Genomic DNA, 26,014 nt, shown 5'->3' with positions numbered 1-26,014 from the left:
ACCCACGCACAGGGGCACTTTCCTTTGTCTGAATTGCTCTCTGGGGTCACTTTGGAATAAGCATTTGAAGATTTTTATGGTTATAAATATTATTTTCAGCCTGGCCCCATTGGGTGCATCAGTATAGGGGAGTCACAATAGCTTTGCCAGCACTTGTCAATTTTATAGCTTATGAGGTGTCCAGTAGCACTTGCAGCTGCATTTGTGAATTATAAGGTTGCACGGTCACCACGTATGATGGTCTATTCCTTTCCCTATCCGTTTTGGAATTTGGAGCCCTTTTCTATATTTGTAAAATCTCTTTATACATCAGAGATCTTAACCCAGACATGTAAACTGCATACAGTGTGTACCAGCCACTCCGAAAAACTCTTCTTATGCCTGTGTCTTTGGTCCTTCAGACCCAAGGTAGCCTCCTTCCAGCACTTCTGTTCAGAGTTGCCAGGCACAAGTTTATCCCACACTAAGATCTCTTTTTTGAGTTAAAAAACAAAACAATCCAAAAACTCCCCACCACCTGCTCTTCCAAATTGCCAAATGTTGTGTATTATGTGTGATTACTGTAAAAATGGAAACAAGCCAGCTATTTAAGAAGGGAAATGTTGACCCTTTGCATTTTGGACACGTTTACAAAGGCACCTGGCTGTTTTAAAAGTATGTGAAGAATGTTTTCTTCATAAAGATGTTGAGGGTCTGGAGAGGACAAAGAGCTGACTGCCTGGCAGGCTGTGCCAGGCACAAGAAGGCTGGAGCCCTGGAATTCCTCCCAGCTTCCAAGGGCTGGGCCATATGGGCCCCTGGGCAGGCGGGCATTTCGAGGACACTTCACAAATAGGCGACCCCGTCCCCAGGAACCAAGCCCGCAGGGCGGATGTGTGCACGGCAAGAGCCCTGTCAGTAACCTGCACTGGCATTAATGTTCCTTTGTTAGGAAACCTGTTCATGAGGGGCCTGTCGTGAGAATGCAGTGACACTCAGCCCTCACTGGTGTTCTGGCAACAGGTCACATGGCGCTTGCTCCTCGGAGGCCTTGCCAACAGCCTCTGGTGGACCTCCTCTTTTTCCTGAGCTCAGTTCCTGCCTTTGCCTCCCCAGGAACCTGGTTTCTGACAAGCAGGACTCCCTGGCCCAGTGTGCGGACTTCAGGAGCAGCCTGCCTCCCCAGGATGCCATGCTGTGCTCGGGACCCTTAGCCATAGTCCAGGGCCGTGCCTCCACGTAGGTGACCCAAGTGCTGGGAGAGGTAGTGGGGTCATGCAAATCCAGTCCCACCCAGGCCAGCCCTCTTGATTGCTGTCCCCGTGCCCATCTGATGCTCAGCACAGGCAGGCTGTGGGTGCCAACAGTTGTAGGCCCACATTAGGTAGTGTCTCAGGGTGCTGGGATGCAAGCCCCATTACTTCAGGGCCCAGATGGCAGTCTGAGATGCTATGGGTCATGGATACTCACGTTGGGCAGTATTTTGGTTGGGGATCTGGGCCTTTGGCCTGTCACCTCGGGCCTAAATGGCAGGTGCAGGGTGGGGTACACCTGGGGTGCCAGAGCATGTAGGAGGTCCACAGCTGGGATGTGGGGAGGGGTGGGCCAGCCTGGAGTCTCTCTGCACCCTGCTGGCTCCTTGCTGGTACCCTGGGCGCATGGTGGGAGCCTCCTGCTCAGTGCAGTGCCCGCTGCTTCATGACGTGTACCCTGCCCGGTCTCTGCAGTTCCGGGAGGCAGGCAGCCCGGCTCTTCTCCGTGCCCCACGTGGTGCAGCAGGAAACCACCCTGGCCTACCTGGAAAGCCAGGTCGCAGCAGCACTCACCCTGCAGTCCAGCCATGAGTACCGCCATTGGCTCCTCCTCTACGCACGGTACCTCGTGAACGAAGGTGAGGTTCCTGGTGGCCCCTGGGCCCAGCTCAATCCCTGTCCCAACACAACCCTTCTGAAAGCCTGTGAATCAGGGCAGAGGTGCAGTGGCCTAGGGCTCTCTGCACTCCTTTTCCTCCTGGTCTCCCATGGTCATCCCACAGGCCCTGTTGGATGGCTGGAGGCCCTGGCCTCCAGCCCCCGATCTCCCAACCTGAGCTGTGATCAGGGCAGCTCAGCAGGTGTCCAGTCCCATTACAGGCCCCGAGTATTCCCTGAGGGCCAGCAGGATTGGCAGTGGGAGGGGGTGGGTGCAGAGGACTCCTGGGAAGACATACAAATGCGATGCTCAGACCTCTGCCCTCCCTCACGCCCTGGGAGCATCCGTGGTGAGCAAGCTGGTCACCCCAAGGGAGGGTGCTGCTTGCAGCGTCCAGTATGCCTGCATTCCTCTTCCTTTTCTGAGCCCCCTCCTGCCCTGGAAGGGCCAGCCTGCTGTTCAGCACCTCCTGTGTCCCTCCAGCCCACCTGTCCCCGCCAGGGCTCTCTCAGCATCTGTGGCCGCTCCACAGTGTATACCCCTGTTGGTCAGCAGAAAGCAAGGTGTGTTGCAAGAGGTGACTGTCCTGTTTTGAGGGTAACCTCGAAAGCCTCTCATCTTTCTGCTAGGCAAGCATGGAGTCTACCTTACCAGCCTTCCTCCCGCTTGAGCTTGGCCTTCAGGGCTGTGGCCTGGGCACTGGTCCTCCCAGAGTTCTCCCTGTGTCACTACTGTGTTTCCCCGAAAATAAAACCTAGCCGGACCATCAGCTCTTAATGCGTCTCTTGGAGCAAAAATTAATGTAAGACCCGGTCTTATTTTACTATAATATAAGACCCGGTCTTATATTAATTTTTGCTCCAAGAGACGCATTAAGAGCTGATGGTCCAGCTAAGGCTTATTTTCGGGAATACACGGTATGCAGGTTACAGAGCAGCCTCCCCCACAGCCTTTCCTGGCCGTGCTTTGCTTTTGACATCACCCTCCTCGTTTTGTTTATGATTTAGAGAAAAATTAAGTATAGAGAAGGTAAAAAGCCATGCCAAATCCCTACAAATGTAACTCTTAGAACAGATCATGTTGCCTCTGATGTAACTTCATGCATATATACACCTTGCAATATATAATTCTGTGTACAAATCTACCGCTGATGACAACAAACATGGCTGACCGACTCAAAGCCCCTTGCCCCTCCCCAGCTGACTCAGTAATGAGTTTGATGTTCACCCTTCCCACCCAGTCTGTGTGGTTGCCCAGCATGTGTGGTCTGTTCTAATACTCAATTTCCCAAGCTCTCACCCCTTTTCTGGGATGATCCAGTAACATCTGGGCTTCATACCCATTCCCCTGAGAAAATCCGCTGGTTCCTCTCTGGTTTGCTTCATCCTTGGTGTTGATCAGGACTCACCCTGATGGCCTGCATAATATCGCTGCCTCCTCTGGCAATCGATCCCCCGTTTGTGGGATCACTTCTGCTGCTTGCTTCTCTTTTTCCATCTTCCACACTTCTGTTCCAGTATCCACAAGTCACCTCCTCTCTCCCTTGCTTCCTCAACCGTAAAAGGAAAACCCAAGTTTTAAAGGGAGACCCCACGCATTTCTGAAATTCCTCAGATTCCAGCTTCATCCTCTTATTCTCTACCCTCATCTTTGGGTGATTTCATATATTCCCTATGGCTTCAGCTGCCCCCAGTGCTGACAGACCCCCCAGACCTGCCTTCAGCATTTTGGGCACTCCACCTGGCTGTGCCCATGACCCTTGAGTTGACAGGCCCTAGCCTGCGTCTCCCATGTCTACCCAGTCACCACCTACTCAGTCTAAACTCATACCCTTGCCATCTCTTACCTCCTGAAGGCTGCCTGCTGACCCTGCTGATCTCCTCTCACATGGGCCGCCAAAATGTCTTCTCTCAAACAAATCTGACTAGCCCTCTCCCCTCCTACAATTTCCCAAGGTTTTTCCCCATCACCTTAGGGAGTTCATCCCGGAGCTGGCCATGTCTTATTTTTCCCATGGGCCCAGCACATAGAGGGGCTTCTGCATACATCTGCATACATTGTCAAGGGGGTGAATGAGTGAGAATCTGTCATTATGGGTCTCAGAGCCCCAAACTGAGAGAGATGCAAGAGGTATTTTGCCCATCGAAGGCAACAAAATAAGCATTTGTTCATTCTGTTTTGAGGTACACAACAACTTAGCATATTCTTGATTTTTTATTTCTTTTTGTAATGTGTTCCTATTTCTGTTTTGTTTTGTTTTGTTTTTGTTCTTTTGTTTTTTTCTGTAATTAGGGTTTGAATACCGACTCCGAGAAATATGCAAGGACTTACTGGGTCCGGTTCACTACTCCACTGGAAGCCAGTGGGAGTCAACGGTAGTGGTAGGTGCTTCTTTCATTCTTGCTGCAAGAATTCTCTCTTGAAAAGTGAAGGTGGAGATTTAAAAAGGAAGCCAAAGTGCTTTAAAATTCTTCCCCATCAGACGTCTCCAGCACACTGCCTTGGATCCCAGCATCAGTGAGCTGGTGAGATGCCAACACTGCACGATCTAGCAGGAGCTGGGCCCTTGACGTCAGGCCTAGGAAGCATGAGCCACGCACCTGTGCTGAGGAAAGCTGCCTGTCCGAGGCTGCGGGTTTGTTCAGTAGTGAAGATGAAAAATCCTTCCCTGCCCTTCTGGAGCTCACAGTCTGGTAGGGAGGCAGACATAAGCAAGTAAGCAATTGAGTCAACAAGATAGATTTAGACAAGATAGATGGATTATGCTAAGAAGGAAATAAGCAGAGCAGTAGGACAAGGGTGCCTAGGAGAAAGTTGCCAGGGAAGACCCCGGAAGAGGGCTTTGAGGATGAAAGCTAAGGTTAAGAATGAGCCAGTTCTGCACAGCCCTGGGATAAGTTTCTAATAGAGGTGGTAATAGATGCAAGGAGGGCTTGGTGCATGGCGGCTGCTATGGCTGGGACACAGTAGGCAGAAAAGAGGGTGCTGTGAGAGGAGGCAAAAGAGGTGAGCAGGACGTAGACCATGGAAAGCTTGTGAGGAGCTGCATTTCTAGTCTAGGCAGTGGGAGCCGTTGAAGAAGTTAGCACAGAGGTGATGTGAACCAACATAGACCAGTCAGCGGAGGTGACGTGACCTGACATAGACCAGTCAGCGGAGGTGACGTGACCTGACATAGACCAGTCAGCGGAGGTGACGTGATCTGACAGACCAGTCAGTGGAGGTGACGTGACCTGACATAGAAAACTGGTCAGGGCTTGTTTTTCGCAAGTCCCAGCAGTAGGTGAAGGTGATTTGGATCCATGTGATGTCTATGAAGAGGGGAAAGGAGAGAGATTCAAGGTGTATTTTGGAGGCAGAACCAACAAGAGTTGGTGTGTGGGTGGCTGATTGTGCAGTAGGTAAGGAAAAGAGAATAATGAACATGCAGTCACCTCCAGATACTTGTGGCTTGCACAGGTGGATGCTAGTGCATTGATTGAATTGGAAAAGGAGCAGGGTGATGAGGGATGGGAGACGTGGGTCTAAGAGGTCGCTCCACTGCTTCATTCAGTCGCTGAGCAAATACTGATAGGGCGCCTTCTCTGGCCAGGCGTGGTCTAGGCATAGGGCAGGCAGCAGCGACGGAGGCCAGCAGGCCTGCCTTTATGTATCTTCATTCTTGTGGAGAGAGGCAGTTTCAAAACAAATGAACAAGTCCATATAATGTGTTGTGTGGGAATGGGTGTTACGGGAAAAAAAATGGAGGGCAGAGGCATATGGAGTACGGGCAGGATGCTCTTTTATGTTGGGTAATCAAGGAAGACCTAATGACTAACTGAGCAGAGACCAGAAAGGTGAGGTATAAAGCCGCACAGATATTTGGGAGAACACCCAGGCAGAAGGAACGGCAAGTACAAAGGCCCTAAGGCATGAGTGGTGGGGCTGGGGGTGGGGGTGTCTTGCGGCATAAAAGGAACAGCTGAGCAGCGTGGCGAAGGGAGGGTGAAAGATTGGAGCGCCAGTTTCACAAGGCTCTGAACGTCTTGGTGTGTACTTGGCCTCTATTTTTTACTCCATTTTTATTTTGTTGTAATAGATCTAATTTGGTTGGCTTATAAAATCTTAGGTTCAAAATCAGTTCCCCTTAGAGCTTTGAATGTATTGTGCCGCAGAATTTTAGCATCCACTGTTGTTGCTAAAAACTCTGCCACAAATCTGATTTCCATTGTTTTGTAAGTTCTTTTGGGATCCTCTCTTGGTGTTTTGAAGTTGCACAAAGCTCCAAGTCTGTCTTTCATTCATTCTGTGGATTTTCCTAGGTTCTCTTTGATTATATTCCCTCCCATTTTCCCATCATCATAGAGATGTGATGTCCTCTCTTTTTGGAATCTGCTGTATTATTTTTTATAGTTTTAAATTTTCAATTTAGTCTTTTATCTGTTTGAACATAGTTCTAATATCAGGAGCCCTTGTGGATCTATTTCTAGTTCATAGAAATGTTTCTGCTGGTTGTCATTCATATTGTCTTATCTCCTTATATTACTAGTTATTTTAAACTGTCTGTTGGACTTGATATTTGAAAATTATTTGTAGAAATGGTTTGAGGCCTCAGTGACGTTACCTTCTCAACAGAGCAGTTTGATTGGCTGCTGCCAGTTCCGGAACCCAGCCCTGCAAGGGCCCCTAAAGCTAGGTCAGGGGTTAAGGTCTCCGTGCTGCCTGGGGACTCAAAGCTGGGTACTAGTTGGTTCAGGGACTGATTGACTACAAGTTTGCCCTTATTCTAAAGTGCATTTAGGGGTGCCGCTACAAAGGAGGGGTGATTTACCAGGAAACCCACTTTTCATGGCCCCTATGCCCCTGCTTTGGTTCCCCTAGGCCCTCGAGTCTGGTAGAAGCTCTGCTCAGCCTCTTCTTCATCTGTAATGCTGCCAAGGCAAAGGTGTCCCTCTGGATTTCTACCCTCCCCACACCCCAGCTCAATCCTTCATCACTAGCACATTAGCTCTGTGAGGTCTGTTTCTATTTGTCCAGCTTTGTCCCCATTCTCAATGGGAAGGGTTTTTCTGAATTACCTGCAAGAGCAGAGCTGTTTCCCTAGCACACCTCACCTCTAGGGCAGCCTGGTGGGCCATCTGCTTGGGTAGGAGACAGGTAGGCATGTGCCCAACTAACCCCTCCCGTGGGCCAGGTTGTAAGGCTTTACTCTGTGACCCAGCTGTCACTCTGGGAGCCTTAGCCTAAGATATCAGTAAAAAAAGCTCTACCTAGCAGTTCTCTGTCTCAGTCTAAAGGTAAGTATTCTAGGCCAGTGTGGTGCAGGGGGAAAGGGGCACAGACAGGCCACCAATTCATGGCCATGTACTCTCCTTTCTCACTCACTCCTGTTGGTTGTTTTTGCTATCTCTAAGCAGGACACCTCATTTGGCGATTTGCCCAGAAGAGTCTGTGGCTTCCCTCCCAGGGGTATCGTCAGTTTGGTCCCACCTGCTTTCCACCTCCTGTGAACTGCCTAAAATAGCGAGTCTGCTCATGGTCCATGAGCAAATCCATGACAAAATTCCTACAAATTGGTTTGTAGGAATTCTTTGTACATTGGGGAAATTGCTTTGTGATAGGAGCTGCCAGTGCACCTTAGGGGACCCCAGAAATTCAGCTTTCCCTCAAGGATCATGGCTCAGTGTGCATAGGAGGAAGACAGGAAGCAGAGGGTTGAGCCACTAAGCGGCCATCTTTGAAAGAGTGGAGGACTGTTAATTCTTCTTTATGTAAATGTTTGATAAAATTCACCAGTGAAGCCATCTGGTCAGTCCTAGGCTTTTTTGTTAGGAGGTTTTCGATTACTGAGTCAATCTCCTTGCTAGTTATAGGTTTGTTTGGATTTTCTATTTTTTCATGATTCAGTCTTGGTAGGTTGCGTGTTTTTAGGAATTTGTCCATTTTATCTAGGTTATCCAATTTGTTAGTGTAAAATTGTTCATAGTATTCTCTTATTTATAATCCTTTTTGTTTTTGTGGCAAGAGTTAAAACGTCCCTATTTCGTTTCTAATTGTCATTATTTAGTCTTCTTATTTTTTTTCTTAGTCCATCTAGCTAAAAGTTTGTCAACTTTGATGATCTTTTCAAAGAATTCATTTTTGGTTTAATGTTCTCTTTTTTCTATTCTCCATTTATTTTTTCTCTAATATATATGGTTTTCTTGCTTTTGCTTGCTTTGGGCTTAGTTTACTTTTATTTTTCTAGTTTGTTAAGATAGAAGTTTGTATTATTGATTTGAGATCTTTCTTCTTTATAGATTCTTATAGCTATAAATTTCTCCCTAGCCAGTGTTTTTGCCGCATCCCATTATTTTTGGTATGTTGTGTTTTTATTTTCATTTGTCTCAGGATATTTTCTCATTTCCCTTGTGATTTCTTCTTTGAATCATTGTTTTTTAACAGTGTGTTGCTTAATATCCACATATTTGTGGATTTTCCAGTTTTCCTCTGCTGTTGATTTCTAGTACATTCTATTGTGATTGTAAAATATACTTTTATGATTTCAGTTTTTCAAAACTTAGTGAGACTTGTTTTATGTCTTAACATATGGTCTGTCCTGGAGAATGTTCCATGTGCACTTGAGTAAAATGTGAATTCTGCTGTTGTTGGGCGGTGTTTTCTATAAATGTTCGTTAGGGCCAATGGATCTATACAGTTTTTCAGGTCCTCCGTTTCCTTATTGACCTTTTGTCTGTCTGGTCTACCCACTATGGAAAATGGGATATTTTAGAGCTGTCTATTCTCCTTTCAAGTCAGACAATGTTTGCTTCATATGTTTAGAGGCTCTGATGTGTGGTGCATATATGAGATCTGAGAATTAAGTTCGTGAACTCATCCTAGAAAAAGTGCTACATGCTTCATAGCTGAATGTCACTACGGTCCCCTTTGAAGTACTCCCCTTGGGAAGCTATGCACCGATGCCAGTGCCTAGTCTACCCTTCAAAGCAGTTTTGGAACTCTTTTTCTGGAATGGCCATCAGAGCTGTCGTTGTATTATGCTTGATGTCTTGAATGTCTTCAAAATGTCTTCCTTTCAATATTTCCTTTATTTTCTGGTAAAGAAAGAAGTCACTGGGGGCCACATCAGGTGAGTAGGGAGTTCCAATATAGTTAATTGTTTACTGGCTAAAAAATCACAGACAGTGTTGTGTGAGCTGGTGCATTGTCGTAATGCAAGAGCCATGAATTGTTGGCGAAAAGTTCACATCGTCTAACTTTTTCACGCAGTCTTTTCAGCACTTCCAAATAGTGAACTTGGTTAACTGTTTGTCCACTTGGTACAAATTCATAATGAATAATCCCTCTGATATCAAAAAAAGTTAGCAACATTGTTGCACAAGTTCATGAACTTAATTGTCAGCCCTTGTATGTTTATAACTTTTACACCTTGGTTAATTGACCCTTTTATCATTTTACAGTGATCTACTTGGTCTCTTATAACAGTTTTTGATGCAAAATCTATTTTTCTGTTATTAGTGTAGACATCCCTTCTCTAGTTTGGTTACTATATACAAGTGCTATCTTTTTCTATACTTTTACTTTTAACCTATGCATGTCCTTAGATCTAAATTGAGTTCCTTGTAGGCAGTATATAGTTGGATTATGGTTTTTTAACCCATTTTTTTTATCAGGGAGTTTAATCCACTTACATTTAAAGTATCACTGACAAGTAAAGACTTAATATTACCATTTTGTTATTTGTTTTCTGTATGTTTTATACCTTTTCTGTCCTTCATTTTCACTATTACTACATTACTTTATGTTTAGTTGATTTTTCTTTTTAATTAAGTTTATTGGGGTGACAGTTGTTAGCAAAGTTACATAGATTTCAGGTGTACAATTCTGTAATACATTGTCTATATCTCACATTGTGTGTTCACCACCCAGAGTCAGTTCTCTTTCCATCACCATATATTAGACCCCGTTTACCCTCTTCTAGAGCCCCCCTCCACCCTTCCCTCTGGTAACCCCTAAACTATTGTCTTTGTCTATGAGTTTTTGTTCCTTCTTTTGTTTGTCTTGTTCTTTTGTTGTTTTCAGTTTTATATACCACATATCAGTGAAATCATATGGTTCTCTGCTTTTTCTGTCTGACTTATTTCACTTAGCATTATAATCTCAAGATCCATCCATATTGTCACAAATGGCACTATTTCTTTTCTTACCGCCGAATAGTATTCCATCGTGTATATATACCACAACTTCTTTATCCATTCATCTATCAAAGAACATTTTCATTGTTTCCATGTCTTGGCCACTGTAAATAAAGCTGCAATGAACATATTCATCCATAATGAGCATGTCTTTATGGATAAATGTTTTCAGAATTTTTGGGTAGATATCCAGGAGAGGGATTCCTGGGTCATACGGTAATTCTATTCTTAATTTTTTGAGGAACCTCCACACTGCCTTCCATAGCGGCTGCACCAGTCTGCATTCCCACCAACAGTGTGTGAGGGTTCCTTTTTCTCCACAGCCTCTCCAACACTTGTTACTATTTGTCTCGTTGATGACAGCCATTCTAACTGGGGTGAGGTGATATCTCATTCTGGTTTTTATTTGCATTTCTCTGATGATTAGTGAGGTTGAGCACTTTTTCGTATGTCTATTTGCCATTTGTATGTCCTCTTTGGAGAAATGTCTGTTCAGTTCCTCTGCCCTTTTTTCAATTGGGTTGTTTGTTTTTTTGGTGTTGAGTTGCATGAGTTCCTTGTATATTTTGGATATTAGCCCCTGGAGGCACTGTTTCCAAAACTCTTCTCCCATTCAGTTGGTTGCCTCTTTATTTTGTTGATGGTTTCTTTTGCTGTGCAGAGCTTTTAAGTTTGATATAGTCCCATTCATTTATTTTAGCTTTTACTTCCCTTGCCTTTGGAGTCAAATTCATAAAATGCTCTTTGAACCCAAGGCCCATAAGTTTAGTACCTATGTTTTCCTCCATGCAATTTATAGTTTCAGGTCTCATGCTTAGGTCTTTGATCCATTTTGAATTAATTTTGGTACATGGTGACAGATAGCAAACCTGTTTCATTCTTTTGCACGTGGCTTTCCAATTCTGCCAGCACCATTTATTGAAGAGGCTGTCTTTTCTCCATTGTATGTTTTTTGCTTCTTCTTTTTTTTTTTTTTAAAGATTTTACTGGGGCAAGGGGAACAGGACTTTATTGGGGAACAGTGTGTTCTTCCAGGACATTTTTTCCAAGTTAAGTTGTTGTCCTTTCAGTCTTAGTTGTGGAGGGCGCAGCTCAGCTCCAGGTCCAGTTGCCGTTGCTAGTTGCAGGGGGCGCTGCCCACCATCCCTTGCAGGAGTCGAACCAGGAACCTTGTGGTTGAGAGGACGCGCTCCAACCAACTGGGCCATCTCGGAGCTCAGCGGCAGCTCAGCTCTAGGTGCCATGTCCAATCTTAGTTGCAGGGGGCGCTGCCCACCATCCCTTGCAGGAGTTGAAGAATTGAACTGGCAACCTTGTGGTTGAGAGCCCACTGGCCCATGTGGGAATCGAACCGGCAGCCTTCAGAGTTAGGAGCACAGAGCTCTAACCGCCTGAGCCACCGGGTCGGCCCTGTTTTTTGCTTCTTTGTCAAAAATTATCTGTCCATATTTATGTGGGTTTATTTCTGCGTTCTCAATTCTATTCCATTGGTCTGTGTGTCTGTTTTTCTTCCAATATCATACTGTTTTGATTATTGTTGCTCTGTAGTACAAGCTGAAGTCAGGGAGTGTGATACCTCCAGAAATTGTTCTTTTTCCTTAGGATTTGCTATTCAGGGTCTTTTTTGGTTCCATACAAATCTGCTGATTTTTTGTTCTATTTCTTTTAAAAATGCCATTGGGAATTTGATGGGGATTGCATTAAATCTGTATATTGCTTTGGGTAATATGGCCATTTTAACTATGTTGATTCTTCCAATCCATGAGCACGGAATGTGTTTCCATTTTTTTGTGTCTTCTTCAGGTTTTTTTTTAAATGTCTTAATAGTTTTCAGCATATAGGTCTTTCATATCCTTGGTTAAATTTATTCCTAGGTATTTTATTCTTTTTGTTGCAATTGCAAAAGGAATTGTTGGGGTTTTTTTTATTTCTTTTTCTGAGATTTCATTGTTAGTATATAGGAATGCAATGGACTTTTGTACATTGATTTTGTAGCCGGCAACTTCACTGTATTCATTTATTGTTTCTAATAACTTTTTGGTGGAGTCTTTAGGGTTTTCTATATATAGCATCATGTCATCTGCAACGAGTGACAATTTCACTTCTTCATTCCCAATTTGGATATCTTTTATTTCTTTCTCTTGCCTGATTGCTCTGGCGAGGTCTTCCAACACTATGTTGAAAAGCAGAGGTGATAGGGGACAGCCCTGTCGTGTTCCTGAACGTAGAGCAAAGGGCTTCAGTTTTTCACCATTAATTATGAGATTAGCTGAGGGTTTGTCATATATGGCCTTTATTATGTTAAGGTATTTTCCTTCTATACCTATTTTATTATACGTTTTAATCATAAATGGATGTTGTATCTTGTCAATGCTTTTTCTGCATCAATTGATATAATCATGATTTTTGTTATGTATTTTGTTTATGTATCACATTAATGGATTTGTGTATGTTGAACCATCCTTGTGCTCCTGGATGAACCCCACTTGGTCGTGATGAATAATCTTTTTAATGCATTGTTGCATTCGATTTGCTAAAATTTTGTTTAGGATTTTTGCATCTGTATTCATCAGAGATATTGGTCTGTAATTTTATTTTTTGTGTGTTATCCTTACCAGCTTTTGGTATCAGGGTAATGTTGGCCTCATAAAATGACTTAGGGAGTATTGTCTCTTCAATTTTTGGAAGAGTTTGAGTAAGTCAGGTATTAGATCCTCTTTGAATGTTTGGTAGAATTCACTAGTGAATCCATCTGGTCCCGGACGTTTGCTTTTGGGAAGGTTTCGGATGACTGATTCAATTTCCTTACTGATGATTGGTCTATTTAGATTTTCCAATTCTATGTGATTCAGCCTTGGAAGGCTATATGTTTCTAAGAACTTGTCCATTTCTTCTAGGTTATTGAATTTGGTGGCATATAGTCCTTCATAGTATTCTTGGATGATCCTTTGTATTTCTGTGGCATCCATGATAACTTCCCCTCTTTCATTTCTGATTTTGTTTTATTAGTGTCTTTTCTCTTTTTATCTTAGTGAGTCTAGCCAAGGGTTTGTCAATTTTATTAATCTTTTCAAAGAACCAGCTCTTTGTCACATTAATCTTTTTTATTGTCTTTTTGTTCTCAATTTCATTTAGTTCTGCTCTGATTTTTGTTATTTTCTTTCTTCTGCTGACGTTGGGTTTCATTTGTTCTTCTTTTTCTAATTCTTTAGGGTATAACGTGAGGTTGTTTATCTGGGATTTTTCTTGTTTCTTGAGATAGGTCTGTAATGATATAAATTTCCCTCTTAAAACTGCTTTCGCTGCATCCCAAAAATTTTGGTAGGATGTATTTTCATTCTCAGTTGTATCTTTTGATCTCACCTCTTATTTTTTCTTTGACCTGGTCATTCTATAAAAATATGTTTTGTAATCGCCACATATTTGTAGTTTTTCCCGCTTTCTTTTTGCAGTTGATACCCAATTTCAAAGCCTTCTGATCAGAGAATATGCTTGGTATGATTTCAGTCTTCTTAAATTTGCTAAGGCTAATTTTATGTCCCAATATATGGTCTATCCTTGAGAATGTTCCACGTACTGTAGAAAAAAATGTATACTCTGATGTTCTAGGATGAAGTGCTCTATAAATGTCAACTGTGTCCATTTCGTCTAATGTGTCATTTAGAGTTGCTATTTCTTTATTTTCTATTTGGATGATCTATCCATAGCTGTCAATGATTTCTTTAGGTCCCCTACTATAATTGTGTTTTGGTCAATTTCTCCCTTTAGTTCTGTTAGCAGTTGCTTGGTATATTTCGGTGCTCCCTGATTGGGGGCATAAATATTGATGACTGTTACGTCTTCTTTTTGTATAGTCCCCGTTATCATTATGAAATGTCCATCTTTTTCTCTTGTTACCTTTTTTATCCCGAAGTCTGTTTCATATGAGATCAGTATGGCTACACATGATTTTCTCTGGATACTATTTGCTTGGAGTGTTAATTTCCACCCTTTCACTTTGAGTCTATGTTTGTCCTTGTAGCTGAGATGTGTCTCTTGGAGGCAGCATATGGTTGGGTTTAGTTTTTTGATCCAATCTGCTACTACTCTGTGCCTTTTTATTGGTGAGTTCAGTCCTTTTACATTTAGGGTGATTATTGATATGTGAGGATTTCCTGTCATTCTATCTTTGGTTTTCTGGTAAGACTGTGTCTCCATTGTTTTTTTTGTTTTTTTTTTTTGCCTTTTTGTTGGGTGTTATTTCTGTGTGGTAGTATTCTATGATTTTTCCCTCTGTTTCTTCTTTTATTACGTTATATATTTCAGTTCTGGATTTTTTTTTAGTGGTTACCATTAAGTTTATGTCAAAGAAAGTTTCATATTTAGAGTATTCCATTTTCTTCAACATACTTACTTTCTCCATTCCCATATTCCGGTTCAGGCCTTTACTGTCCACCCTTTTATGTTTTGGTTGTCACAAATTATCCCCATTTATGCTGGTCGAATAGCCTCCTTCAGTATTTCTTGTAGTTCAGATCATGTGTTAGAAAATTCCCTCAGCTTCTGTATGTCTGCAAAGGTCTTTATTCCTCCTTCATATCTAAAGGATATCTTTGCTGGATATATTACTCTTGGCTCATAATTTCTCTCTTTCAATAGTTTGAATATTTGATTCCACTCCCTTCTGGCTTGTAGAGTTTCTGCTGAAAAATCTGATGATAATTTAATAGGCTTTCCGTTGTGGGTTACCATCTTCTTTTCCCTGGCTGCCTTGAGGATTCTTTCTTTGTCATTAATTTTCGACATCTTAAATACAATGTGCCTTGGAGAAGGCATGTTTCGGTTGAGGTAATTAGGTGTTCTATGTGTCTTAGATTCGAGGATCCAGTTCTTTCCACAAGTTTGAAAAGTTCTCGTTGACTATTTGTTTGAATATACTCTATTCCCTTTTCTTTCTCTTCTCCTTCTGGTATACCCATTATTCTTATATTGCTCTTTCTGATGGAGTCAGAAAGTTCTTGTAGAGTCCTTTCATTTCTTTTAAGTCTTAAGTCTCTTTCTTCTTCCATCCGTGTCGTTTCCAGATTTCTATCTTTGATGTCATTGATTCTTTCCTCCATCTTGTAAACTCTACTACCTAAGCTGGCTATTTTATTCTTCATTTCTTTTATTGAGTTCTTGGTCTCCAGAAATTCTATTTGGTTCTTTTTTAAAATTTCAGTCTCTTTGGTAAAATGTTCATGTTGTTCTTTGATTGTGTTTCTGAGTTCATTAAACTGCCTTTCTGTGTTTTCTTGCATCTCATTGAGTTTTTTCAGAACTGCAATCTTAATTCTCTGTCATTTCAGTCACATATTTCCATATCTTTAAGTTCATTTTCTGGAGACTTTTCACTTTCTTTCTGAGCTGTCTTGTTGCTTTGGTTATTCATGGCAATTAATGATTTAGTATTTCTCTTTCTAGACATCTACAAGAGTGGGTTCTGCAACAGGTTGATAGAAGTCTTTCTTTTGTTGTCCAGTAGGTCTTGGTAGACTGTTTTATTTTCCCTCTGACTGCAGCCTTTTATTGTCTCTCACACTGTGGTGTTATATTTTCTCTGCATTATTTCGGCTTCTCACACAATGGGGGGATTCCCTGGAAGGTGGGCTTCTCCTCTGTGAACAATTCGCCTAGGTCATAGGGCACCGTCTCCGTGGGGGGATGTGGAGAGCTTCTGAAGTTCCAAAGCTCTTCCTGCACCAGATTCAGAGCCCGTGTGTTTCAGCAGCTCTGTTTACTCCTGCAGGGATCTGCCCAGAGGGTGGAGACGGGCTGGGTGGTTGAGAGGTGGCCCAGAGCAATGGCAGCGACCACCTCCACAGCCGGTCCTGCTTCCACGGCTCCCTCCCCTTTGCTGGAACTAGTTGGACTGCAAGACCACAGTTCTGAGAACTGCAAATATTCTGTTCTTTTGATCTGCCACTGCTACTGTTCCGCTTCTAACACTGGGCAGGTGGGGATGGGGCAAACTCTGGGAGGGTCGGGTGGGGGTGGGCGGCTAGTCTCAATGCCTAAGGCTTCTGTTCTCTGCTCGGCAGTGAGCGCTTAAACCACGGTTTTCAGCCTTCTTCCCTCAGTCTTTGCTCCGAGGTCTCTGCTGTGGGCGTTGGGTTCTGCCGTGTTATATGCTGTCCCCTGAGTCCTGTGGGCCATAAACAGAGCCCTAGCAGTCCAAGTTCTTCCCTCTCCTGCAGCTGCAGTAGTTCAAGAATGCAGCGATCTCGGAGCACCCAGCTAGGTCTGCATCCTGTACCCACAAGGTCTTTTCTCTGCACTTCTCCTTTCTCTCCTCCCTCTGCTCACACAATTTGCCCACCTTTAGATGATTTCAGTAGTGCGCCTCCTAGTCTTGCCTGTCTGCTGCACAGGGAGTCCTTTGTGGAGTTATAGTTGTTCAATTTGTTGTAAATTCCAGGGGAGATTTCAAGAGTCTCACCTCATGCCGCCATTTTTATGACGTCCTTAGTTGATTTTTTTAGTGATATGTTTTGATTCTCTTCTCATTTCTTTTTATGTATATCCTAGATATTTTCTTTTTGATAACCATGGAGATAACAAAAACATTAGTTTCAATTGCATACAAAAAACTTGCATGTCCTTTATAGCTCCACTCTGCCCATTTATGTTATTGAAGTCACAAATTATATCTTTATATATTGTGTAACCAGTATCATAGATTTCTAATTTCTTGTCCGTTTGTTTTTAAATCCTGTAAAAGATTTTAAAATGGAGTTACCAAACAAAATTACACAATATGGGTTTTTATTTTGTCCATATATTTACCTTTACCAGAGAGCTTTATATTTTATTGTCTGGTATCCTTTCATTTCAATTTGAAGGACACTCTTTTGCAGTTTTTGTAGGGCAGTTCTAATGGTAATAAACTGTCAGTTTTTATTTATCTGGGAATGTATCCCTCATTTCTGACGGACAGTTTTGCTGGATATAGTATTCTCAGATATCAGTTTTTCTTTCAACACTTTGAATATGTCATTCCACTGCCTTCTGACCTTCAATGTTTCTGCTGAGAAAACCATTTATTCTCTTATTGAGGATCCCTTTTACATCACTAGTCACTTTAGTGCTTTGAAGATTCTTTTTTTTTTTCCTCCCCTTCCTTTCTCCTCCCCGCCACCCCCACACTCCAGTTCAAACTGTTGTTTCTCAGTCTAGTTGTGTAGGACACAGCTCCCTGGCCCATGCCAGCATTATAAGCCTTGCACTCCCCCCAGCTGCAGCAGTCGGTCACCAGTCATCGGTCGGCAGCTCACGGCAGCGTTCGCTGGCTGCTGACCGCTAATGCTGGCTTCCAGCCACTCACGCTGGCCACCAGCCACTCATGGCAGCACACAGCAGCTCACGCTGGCTGCTGGCCACTCACACTGGCCACCGGCCACTCATGGAAGCACACAGCAGGCCACGGCAGCACACAGTAGCCTGCGGCAGCTCATGCCAACCTCTGGCTGCTCACAGCAGCCTAGCTCCAGGGAGAGCTGTTGTTCACAATCTTAGCTGTAGAGGGCGCAGCTCACTGGCCCAAGTGGGAATTGAAACTGGTGACCTCGGCATTAGGAGCACCGGGCTCCAACCACCTGAGCCACCGGGCCAGCCCTGAAGATTCTCTTTGTCTTTGACTTTCCACAGTTTGACTATAATGTGTCACAGAACAGGTTCTTATGAGTCTATCCTACATGGAGTGTTTGTTGAGCTTCTTGGATATGTAGATCTATATCTTTCCTCATACATGAGAAGTTTTCAGCCATTATTTATCCAAATAAACTCTTCCTCTTTCTCTCTCTCTTTTTGGACTTGCATAATGCATATTACTGGTCTGCTTGATGGTATCCTCTAAGTCCCTTTGGTTATTTTTACTTCCTTCTATTTGCCTTTTGCTTTTCACACTCAATAATTTCAAATAATCTCATTTAATTCACTGATTCTTACTTTTGTCTGTTTATTGAACCCCTCTAGTGGATTTTTCTATTTAATTTTTGTGTTTTTAAACTCCAGAATTTCAGCTTGGTTCTTTATAATTTCTGTCGTTTTGTTGATAATTTCATTTTGTTTACATACTGCTTTCCTGATTTCATTTAGGTGTCTATCCATATTGTCTTTTAGCATATTTAAGGCAGTTATTTTAACGTCTTAGTCACGTAAGTTCAAGGCCTGTGTTTCTTTAGGGTAAGTTTCTGGAGATTTTGTTTGTTCCTTTGAATGGGCCATTTTTCCCTGTTTCTTTGTATGCCTTATGACCTTCTGTTGAATATTGGGCACCTGGGGGAGAAAAGAAAAACAGCTATCTTTCCCAATCTTTGCAGACTGGCTCCACTACTCAGCCCATCATGAAAGCTAAAGCCTTTTCTGGGGATGGTCTTCTCCAGGCTTTTCCATGTGCTTTTTTCCGATTCCCTATATACATTGCTGCTTTTAATGTTCTCATTTCCCTCAAAGTGTCATTCCTGCTTCTTTCAACAACCTCATATGTTCTCTTTTATTCTACCATAATCTGTTGCCTCCAGGCACCTATGGGTCTGCAGTTCCCCTGCAGCTCTCACATATCACAGTGTCTACCACTGCCTTTTGCAGCCTCTGTCTTGAAAATGAGTCCATTTTCTCTTCTTGCCACTGTTCCAATCAGCACTCTTCATTAATTTAGGTTTTCCTTAATGCCTTTCAGTAAAGTTTTAAACTTTTTAGTACATAGGCCATGCACATCTTTTGTTAGATTTATTCTTAGAAATTTTACAATTGTGGCTATTCTGATACATTGTTTTATTTATGTTTTCTAATTAGTCATAGCTGCTGTTTATAAATTTATTTGACTTTGGTTTTTTATTTATTTGTCTGTAAACAGTTCTGTGATTTCTATGTGGAGTAAACAATCAAGTCATCTGAAATAATCATTTTATTTTCTATTTTCCAAGGCTCATGCCTTTTTGTTCATAATATTAAAACCTATTAATATTATAAATTATATTTATGAGTTTTCTAATACACTAAGTTCTCCTTGCTTTCCTGGATAAATTCAACTTGGTCAAAGTTACCATTTTTTTCTTATTCGCTGTTAGAATTGATTGCTAATAATTTATAGAGGATTTGTACATCTGATTTCACAAGGTGAAATTAGCTTGGGATATTCCATTCTCATACTGTCCTTCTCTGGTTCTAGAATTAAGGTTTATGTGCCTCATAGAATGTGTTGGGAGTAGTTCCTCTGAATCTGCAGATTTTTGTTCTCTCAGTTTGTATAAGATTGGAAAAATCTGTTCCTTGGAAGTTTCTTAGACATCAGTTTAAAAACCTAGTATACCTGATGGTTTCTTTGTGGTAAGACTTAACTCCTATTTTGTATTTCTTTGAGGCAGTTTAGATAAATTTTATTTTTCAAGAATTAGTCTATTTTCTCTGAATATTCAAATTTGTTGGCATAAAGTTGTTAATAGTACTCTTTTTTTATCTCTTCTATGTCTACAGTTGTATCTCTTTTATTTCTAACATCTTTTGTGCTTTCTTTCTGTTTTTTGATTAATCTTGCTAGAGTTTTGTCTTTTTTAGTCTTTTCCCAAAAATGACTGTTTTCTTTATTCATCTATTCTATTGAATGATTGTTTTCAATTTTTTATCATCATCTTCCTTCTACTTTTTAAAACTTTTTTTCTGATGTCTTCTTTTTTTTCCCCCTTGTAACTTAGATTAGACTTTGTGTCACTGGTTGTCAATATTTCATGTTCTATAATATAAGCTGTCTTATGTTTGTAAGTGTCCATTATAAGTCCCACTTTTGATGCATCGTAGCAGTTTTGCAGTATTTAATGTTTTATTTCCATTCATTTGTAAGTCATTTTTAATTTCAATTAACTAATATTAATTCAATTAATTAATTTGATCCACGAGTTTTATTCAATTGTGTTTTACTCAGAAAATATGATCTATATCAGGGGCAGGAGTAGGCCATGCCCCACCTCAGGGGTTGGCAAACTTGTACTATAATGGACAAGAGGCTAAACATTTCAGGTTTTGCAAACCCATATGATCTCTGTTGCAAATACCCAACTCTGCTGTTGTAGCATGTTATATAAACAAATAGGCAGGTGTGGCTGCATTTTGATAAAATTAGTCACAAAAATAGTGGTAGGATAGATTTGACCCATGCCAACCCACAATGTACACGAAACCTGTTATTTTGTTGAGGTTTTTTTTTAGAGTAATTTTTCATATTTCCATGTATGCTAAAGAAGAATGTATGTTCTCTAGTTGTGGGTGCCTCATTCTGTATATGTCTATTAGGTCATGTTTGCTAAATGTTCAGTTTGAATTACCTGAAATCTGCAGATTTCTGCCTTTCTGACCCATCACTAATTGACTGTGTATTAAAATCTCCCTGTGAGGGTGGTTTTGTCCCTCTCACTTTACTTTCTCTTTCTCCAATGGTGTTTTTGTCTCAGAGTCTACTTTATCTGATAATTGTAAATCACAAGCTTTCTTTTTTTTATTTACTAACATACCTTTTGCCATCTGTAACTTTCAACATTTCTGTATCCATGTTTGTGTTTCTTGACAACGTCATATGGCTGGCTTTTGTTTATTCTGACAAACTGTTTTTTCATTACAAGTTCAAAGCATTTACATTTTTTGTTTCCTCGGTGTGTTTTTTTAAGACCAACATGAACTTAAACCAAAGAGTTGATCAGATTGCTTTCCATACCTTTTAGCATCATCTCTATTTATTTCTTCTTACTTTGAATATTCCCTCCAGAACATTTTTAGCATGGATCTTACCTATGGCAAACATTCTGAGGCCTTACAAGCCTAAGAATATATATACATATATTCTTTTATTTTATTGGGGAACAGTGTGTTTCTCCAGGGCCCATCAGCTCCAAATCCAGTAGCCGTTTTCAGTCTTTAGTTGCAGGGGGCGCAGCCCACCATTCCATGCGGGAAGTGAACCGGCAACCTTTTTGTAGACAGCTCGCACTCTAACCAACTGAGCCATCCGGCCGCCCCTCCAGAAGCTCAGCGGCAGCTCGTTGTCTTCAGTCTGGTTGTGGAGGGCACAGCTCACTGGCCCATGTGGGAATCGAACCGGCAACCCTGTTGTTCAGAGCTTGTGCTCTAACCAATTGAGCTATCCGCCCTCCCCCCCCCAAGAATAGTTTTTATTATACCTTCTTATATGAATAACTGTTTGGCTGAATAAAGAAAAAAACATGAAATTTTTTCCAATATATTAAAAATACTACTTTATTGTTTTGGTATCTCTTCTGTAGGTGACATGCTCTTATTCAGAATTTTTCTGTCTTTGATATCCACACATTCTGCATATTTCATTCTTAATGTTTCCAAATACCAGTTTTTCCATATCTTCATCAGCATTCAATGGAGGCTTTCAAGCTAAGGCATTAATTTTTCTTTAATTATGCAAAATGTACCCCTATTATTTCTTCAAATATTTCCTTCTCTCCTGGGGGACTCGTTATGTAGATGTTGGGCCCATTTGCCACCCTCCCTCTGCCTTTACTTTTCCTATGCAGTCTCTCCTCTTAGTTTCCCCTCTGCATGCCTCCCTGCTCGAGCACGGGCTGCTCCTCCATCTGACCGCTTTGATTTGGTCTCCTGCTAATTCCTGCTCCTTCAACCATTGTGTTGCTCGGATTTAATATTTACACTTTGTTATTTTCTATAATTCCTTGTCTTGTTACCATACTTATTTTAACATCTTGGGCCTTCTCTTCCATTGGTCAACGTTGTTGGTTGGTGGTTTTCCCTTTGCAGAAGCTGTGCTCCTCAGGGTTCTGTGCAGTGGAGACCCTGCCTAGCAATGCATGTTACAGAAGGGCCCAGGCAGACTTTGGTGCCAGGCACCCAGGTGTGGAGGAGGCGTGGGCAAGAGCCAAGGGCAGAGGCCCCAGGACTATAAAACCGAAGCCAGTCATTGCCCCCCAGGTTCCTCCTCACCCCTGGGCTTGACCTCAGGCCCTGGAGAGCATTCGCCTGAGGGAGCAGCCCCTCCCAGGTAGCCATCCACCTGTCTTTCTGCCCGGATATCCTACTTTCAGCCTGCTCTGGAAAGCCAAGCTACTGTGGCCACTGATCTGTGCAGTTGAAGGCCTGTGGTGACTGTGCCAGCAGACTTAGGGGACACGGAGTAGCAGAACCTAACCCTGGTTTTCTTTGCTGTATTCTTGTACCGTGTCCCTCCCCTGAGCCCTGCCACTTTACCCCTTGTGCCCCAGCTCAGCCTTTCAGCTCTCCCAGGGCTTCCTAGCATGCAGAGAAAATATTCTCATCCATCTGTAGTTTGTCCAAGGGGCGCCTGGGGGTCAGATGGGCAGACACACAGGGTCTGTGCCAGGCCAGGAAAGTCCCCCAGTCTAGACCTCCTCGCTGACACTCGCACTCAACTGTCACTCGTGTCCACAGGGTCTGCGGAAGCGGGAGCTGCTCAAGGAGTTGCTGCCAGTCATCGGGCAGAACCTCCGCTTCCAGCGCCTCTTCACCGAGTGTCAGGAACAGCTCGACATCCTAAGGGACAAGTAGCCTACTCTTACCTGCCCCACCTACAGCATGGGCAGGGCCACACTCACGCCGCTGAGGACACGCAGGGCCACCTCTCACCTCGTCGGGCTACAGGAAGACGAGGAGACACTGGCAGGAGGTGGGCTGTCCTATACCAGCGCCAGCCCAGCCCCCTGGGTAGACATCCCCTGTGTCCTGGGCCTGTTGCTGCTCCCTTGGAAGGGGGCCGCTCTGCCCACAACTCGTCCCTCTCTCCAGGACCCCTGTGTGGAGCAGGGGCTAGGTGTCTACCCTGCTGCCCTGGGCTCAGTGAGGCACTCCCAGGCCTGCCGTCTCCAGCACGGTCCCAAGGTGGACACTAGCCCCTGCCACTGCAGGCGCCGTGCTGCTTCAGCTATGACGAATGAGCCATTTGTGAAAGAGAGGACCCTGAAATGTTAGTGTATTATGCAGTCAGTAGACTGAACCGAGACGTATGTAAAAGGAAAAGCTATTCCAACACACGGACTATTTTTGTACTAGAATTTGCTAACTTGTAATATGGAATTTTCCTTTTGGCCAATAATCAGGATTTCCCTATAAGTCACTTGGACATTGGTTACTTGTAGGAAATTTAAACTCTAATTATGACAGCTACATTGAAAAATAATTGTACTGAAATTAACTTGTCTATCTTCATTTGGTTTTAATTTTTAAATGTTTGTAAAAAGAGACTGTTTTTTGGGGGATGGGGAGAGGGTGGGCGATTTCTTTTGTAAGTGTAAAATAAATGAAAACGCATTGGATACCAAATCATCCTGGCTTCTCCTGCCTTTTTCCTTCTAACTTCCACCTTCCTCCCCACACTGTGGATCCCTCTCCTGAAATGGGCAATGATGGAACATCGGAGACAGCAGGGATCTTTGATGTCATCTAATCCCTCATGGCCCCTCCACACAGAAATTCATTTCACAATGTGGAGGTCACATCCCTGGTCGTGCAGCATCTCAGGCAGATCTGGGGCTGGCAGGCAGGCCACCTCGCATGTGTGTTCTTCCAAACCAGGCATTGAGGTCCTTGGTTCTGGCTGTACTGTGCCCCAGGTCCCTGACCATGCTGGGCACCAGGGGCTACAGCTGGCTTGCTGATGTCATGGAAGGAAATCAGTATGGATTTGCGTTTTCTGAAGAATTATCTGGAAGCTGGGATTTTTCTTAGAAAGTGGTCCAGATGCTGACCCACAGGATGGAAAATAGCTAGAATCACAGAATCTTCAAGCATGGTGAGGGCTGAGCACCTTCACCCCTGGGTCCTGGACCTCATCCTCACCTCGCTGCCAGCTGTGTGTGGTCCTCAGTCAGGGAAAGGAGGCCCGGGCGACTCTGACCACTGACATTCCTCTCTGGCTGCTTCCCTGCCTAGTGGCCATCCCACTGCCTGTCTCACTCAGGCATCAGGTGGCTGGATGAGACCCAGGCACACATGCATGCCTAACAAAGCCAGCACACAGACTGCATGTGGGCATGGACACGTCCAAAGCCAGGATGCAAGTGTGAGCTTTTCTTTAAGGACTGAGGAGCCAGAGATGCTCAGTGGGTCAGGCAGTGCCCCTGGCAACTCTGCAGCGAGGCATCGAGAACTTTGGAGCCATAGGATGTACACGGCCGCAGGACTGACATGCTTGTCTGGGGTCCAAACCAGCAAAAATCCGGGCCTTGCTTTTCAGCTGTCAAATGGAGATGAGGTTAAGAAAACCTGCATGGTTGTGAGAACTACCTGGGATCATGTAGGCAAAGTCCTGGCACTTAGCAAATGCTCCATTGAAGAAAACTTTGCAATCAGTGTTTTTACACCACTATTTGGAAAGGAAAGGAAAACAAGCAGCAGAAAGTTGGAGACTTCTGCTTCCAGCCAAGATGAGTAATGCACCAAAATGATCCTCCTGTGTGAAACAACCAAAGGAACCAGTCAAAGTACATGAAACAATGATCTCAAGACATTGGATATCAGAAAACAAAGGACAGTGATCCCTGGGAGATGGAAAATAACCAAGATAAACTCTATGACTATCCCAGCTTACTACCTGGAGAGTTTCCAGGGTGCAGCAAAGGGAGGAGAAGCTGAGAGCCCAAGGATACGAAGGCAGCTTGAGTTCACAGAACAGAATAGAATACCAGAGAGGAGAAAGAATACCAGAGAAAGAATTCTGGAGCTTGGTAGATGGAGCACCTTTGTGTATTCATCTGGGTACTAATCAGTGCATGTACATGAAGAAATGGCCAAGACCAGGCAAAGAACCTTCTGAAAGGATTAGAGTGAAAATTGCCTGGTTATCTCCGGGCTGGAAACTATTCCTACCAACCAAACTAGGAAAACTCGTAACTCACAGGGTTGGGGTAGAGTACTCAGAAGTCTTGCCTATTGGAGAATAATAGGCAAGTAGTGCTCTAATTATTCTCCAATACTATTCTCCAATAGTATTCTTCCAATAGTATTGGAGAATAATTAGAGCACTACTCCAGATCCATCTAACAAAAAAATAAAACCAAGACCTGAACAGATCAACTGTTTCCAAGTAATTATATTACAAAGCAAAGTTCAAGAGGATTTATAAGAATACAAAAGTATGCAACATCCAACAAGGTAAACAGGTAAAGTTCACAATGTCTGGCCTCCAAACAAAGATGACCAGGCATACAAAGAAGCAGGAACACTTTCTAAAAATGAGGAGAATAATCAATCTGACTAATCGATTGAAACTGACTCAGAATTTACACAGATATTAGAATTAGCAGAAGACATTAAAACAGTTATTATAACACTATTCCTTATGTGCAAAAAGTTAACTGGAGACATAGAAGATCATAACAAGAAAGTCAGAGTCAAACTTGTAGAGATAAGAACTATAACATGGAGATGGAAAAAATGCATGGGACAGGATTAATGGCAGATTAGACACTGCAAAAGAAAAGATTAGTGAACTTGAAGGCATAGCCATAAAAATGCTCCAAAACAGAGAAAAAATCCAAAAGAGGAAAGAAGAGAAAATAGCACCAGTAAGCCATGGAAAAATGTAAAGTAGCTAACTATACAAGTAATTGAAGTCCACAAAGGAGGAGAGAAGGGAATGACACAAAAATATGTTGGGAGAAATAATGAGCCAAAACACTCCGCCCTTTCCCTCTGTCCTTGATACCATTGTCCATTTCCCCCTCACCCCTACCCTTAATGATTGCTGACCTCCCTACCCCTGTCCACTGATGCCCCACACCTTCCCACTATCTGCCCGCTGACCTCGTTTGCAGCAGATTATTGTGTGCCTGTATCTTCCTGGGTTGGGACTCTGTGCCTCTCTCCTCAAAGTTCCGACCTGATCACCTTGGTCACCTACCAACTTCAGCCTCTGATTACATGTGAGGAGTCAGAGCCCT

General features: G+C 42.9%; 1 protein-coding gene across 5 annotated transcripts in view; it reads left to right on the top strand.

The window, feature by feature from the left end:
• Nucleotides 1–23,396, top strand: part of LOC117017183 (protein HIRA) — a 91,744-nt gene extending 68,348 nt beyond the window's left edge. For 3 of the 5 annotated variants that reach the window (XM_033097106.1, XM_033097107.1, XM_033097109.1), the window contains 3 exons: nucleotides 1,096–1,218; nucleotides 1,707–1,870; nucleotides 22,509–23,331. In XM_033097106.1, coding sequence (XP_032952997.1) covers nucleotides 1,096–1,218; nucleotides 1,707–1,870; nucleotides 22,509–22,966 — 745 coding nt within the window. In that variant the 3' untranslated portion in view covers nucleotides 22,967–23,331. Of the gene's footprint in view, nucleotides 1–1,095; nucleotides 1,219–1,706; nucleotides 1,871–4,182; nucleotides 4,272–4,372; nucleotides 4,606–22,508 lie in introns of all 5 variants that reach the window. The other 2 variants (XR_004422036.1, XM_033097108.1) reach the window with 2 other exon arrangements.
• The last annotated feature ends 2,618 nt before the right edge of the window (nucleotides 23,397–26,014 follow it).

The sequence above is a fragment of the Rhinolophus ferrumequinum genome, chromosome 25 (assembly GCF_004115265.2).
Source record: "Rhinolophus ferrumequinum isolate MPI-CBG mRhiFer1 chromosome 25, mRhiFer1_v1.p, whole genome shotgun sequence".
In the NCBI taxonomy this organism is placed as follows: Eukaryota; Metazoa; Chordata; class Mammalia; order Chiroptera; family Rhinolophidae; genus Rhinolophus; species Rhinolophus ferrumequinum.
The sequence above is the reverse complement of the archived record's forward strand: the minus strand, read 5'-3'. Positions and strand labels throughout refer to the sequence as shown.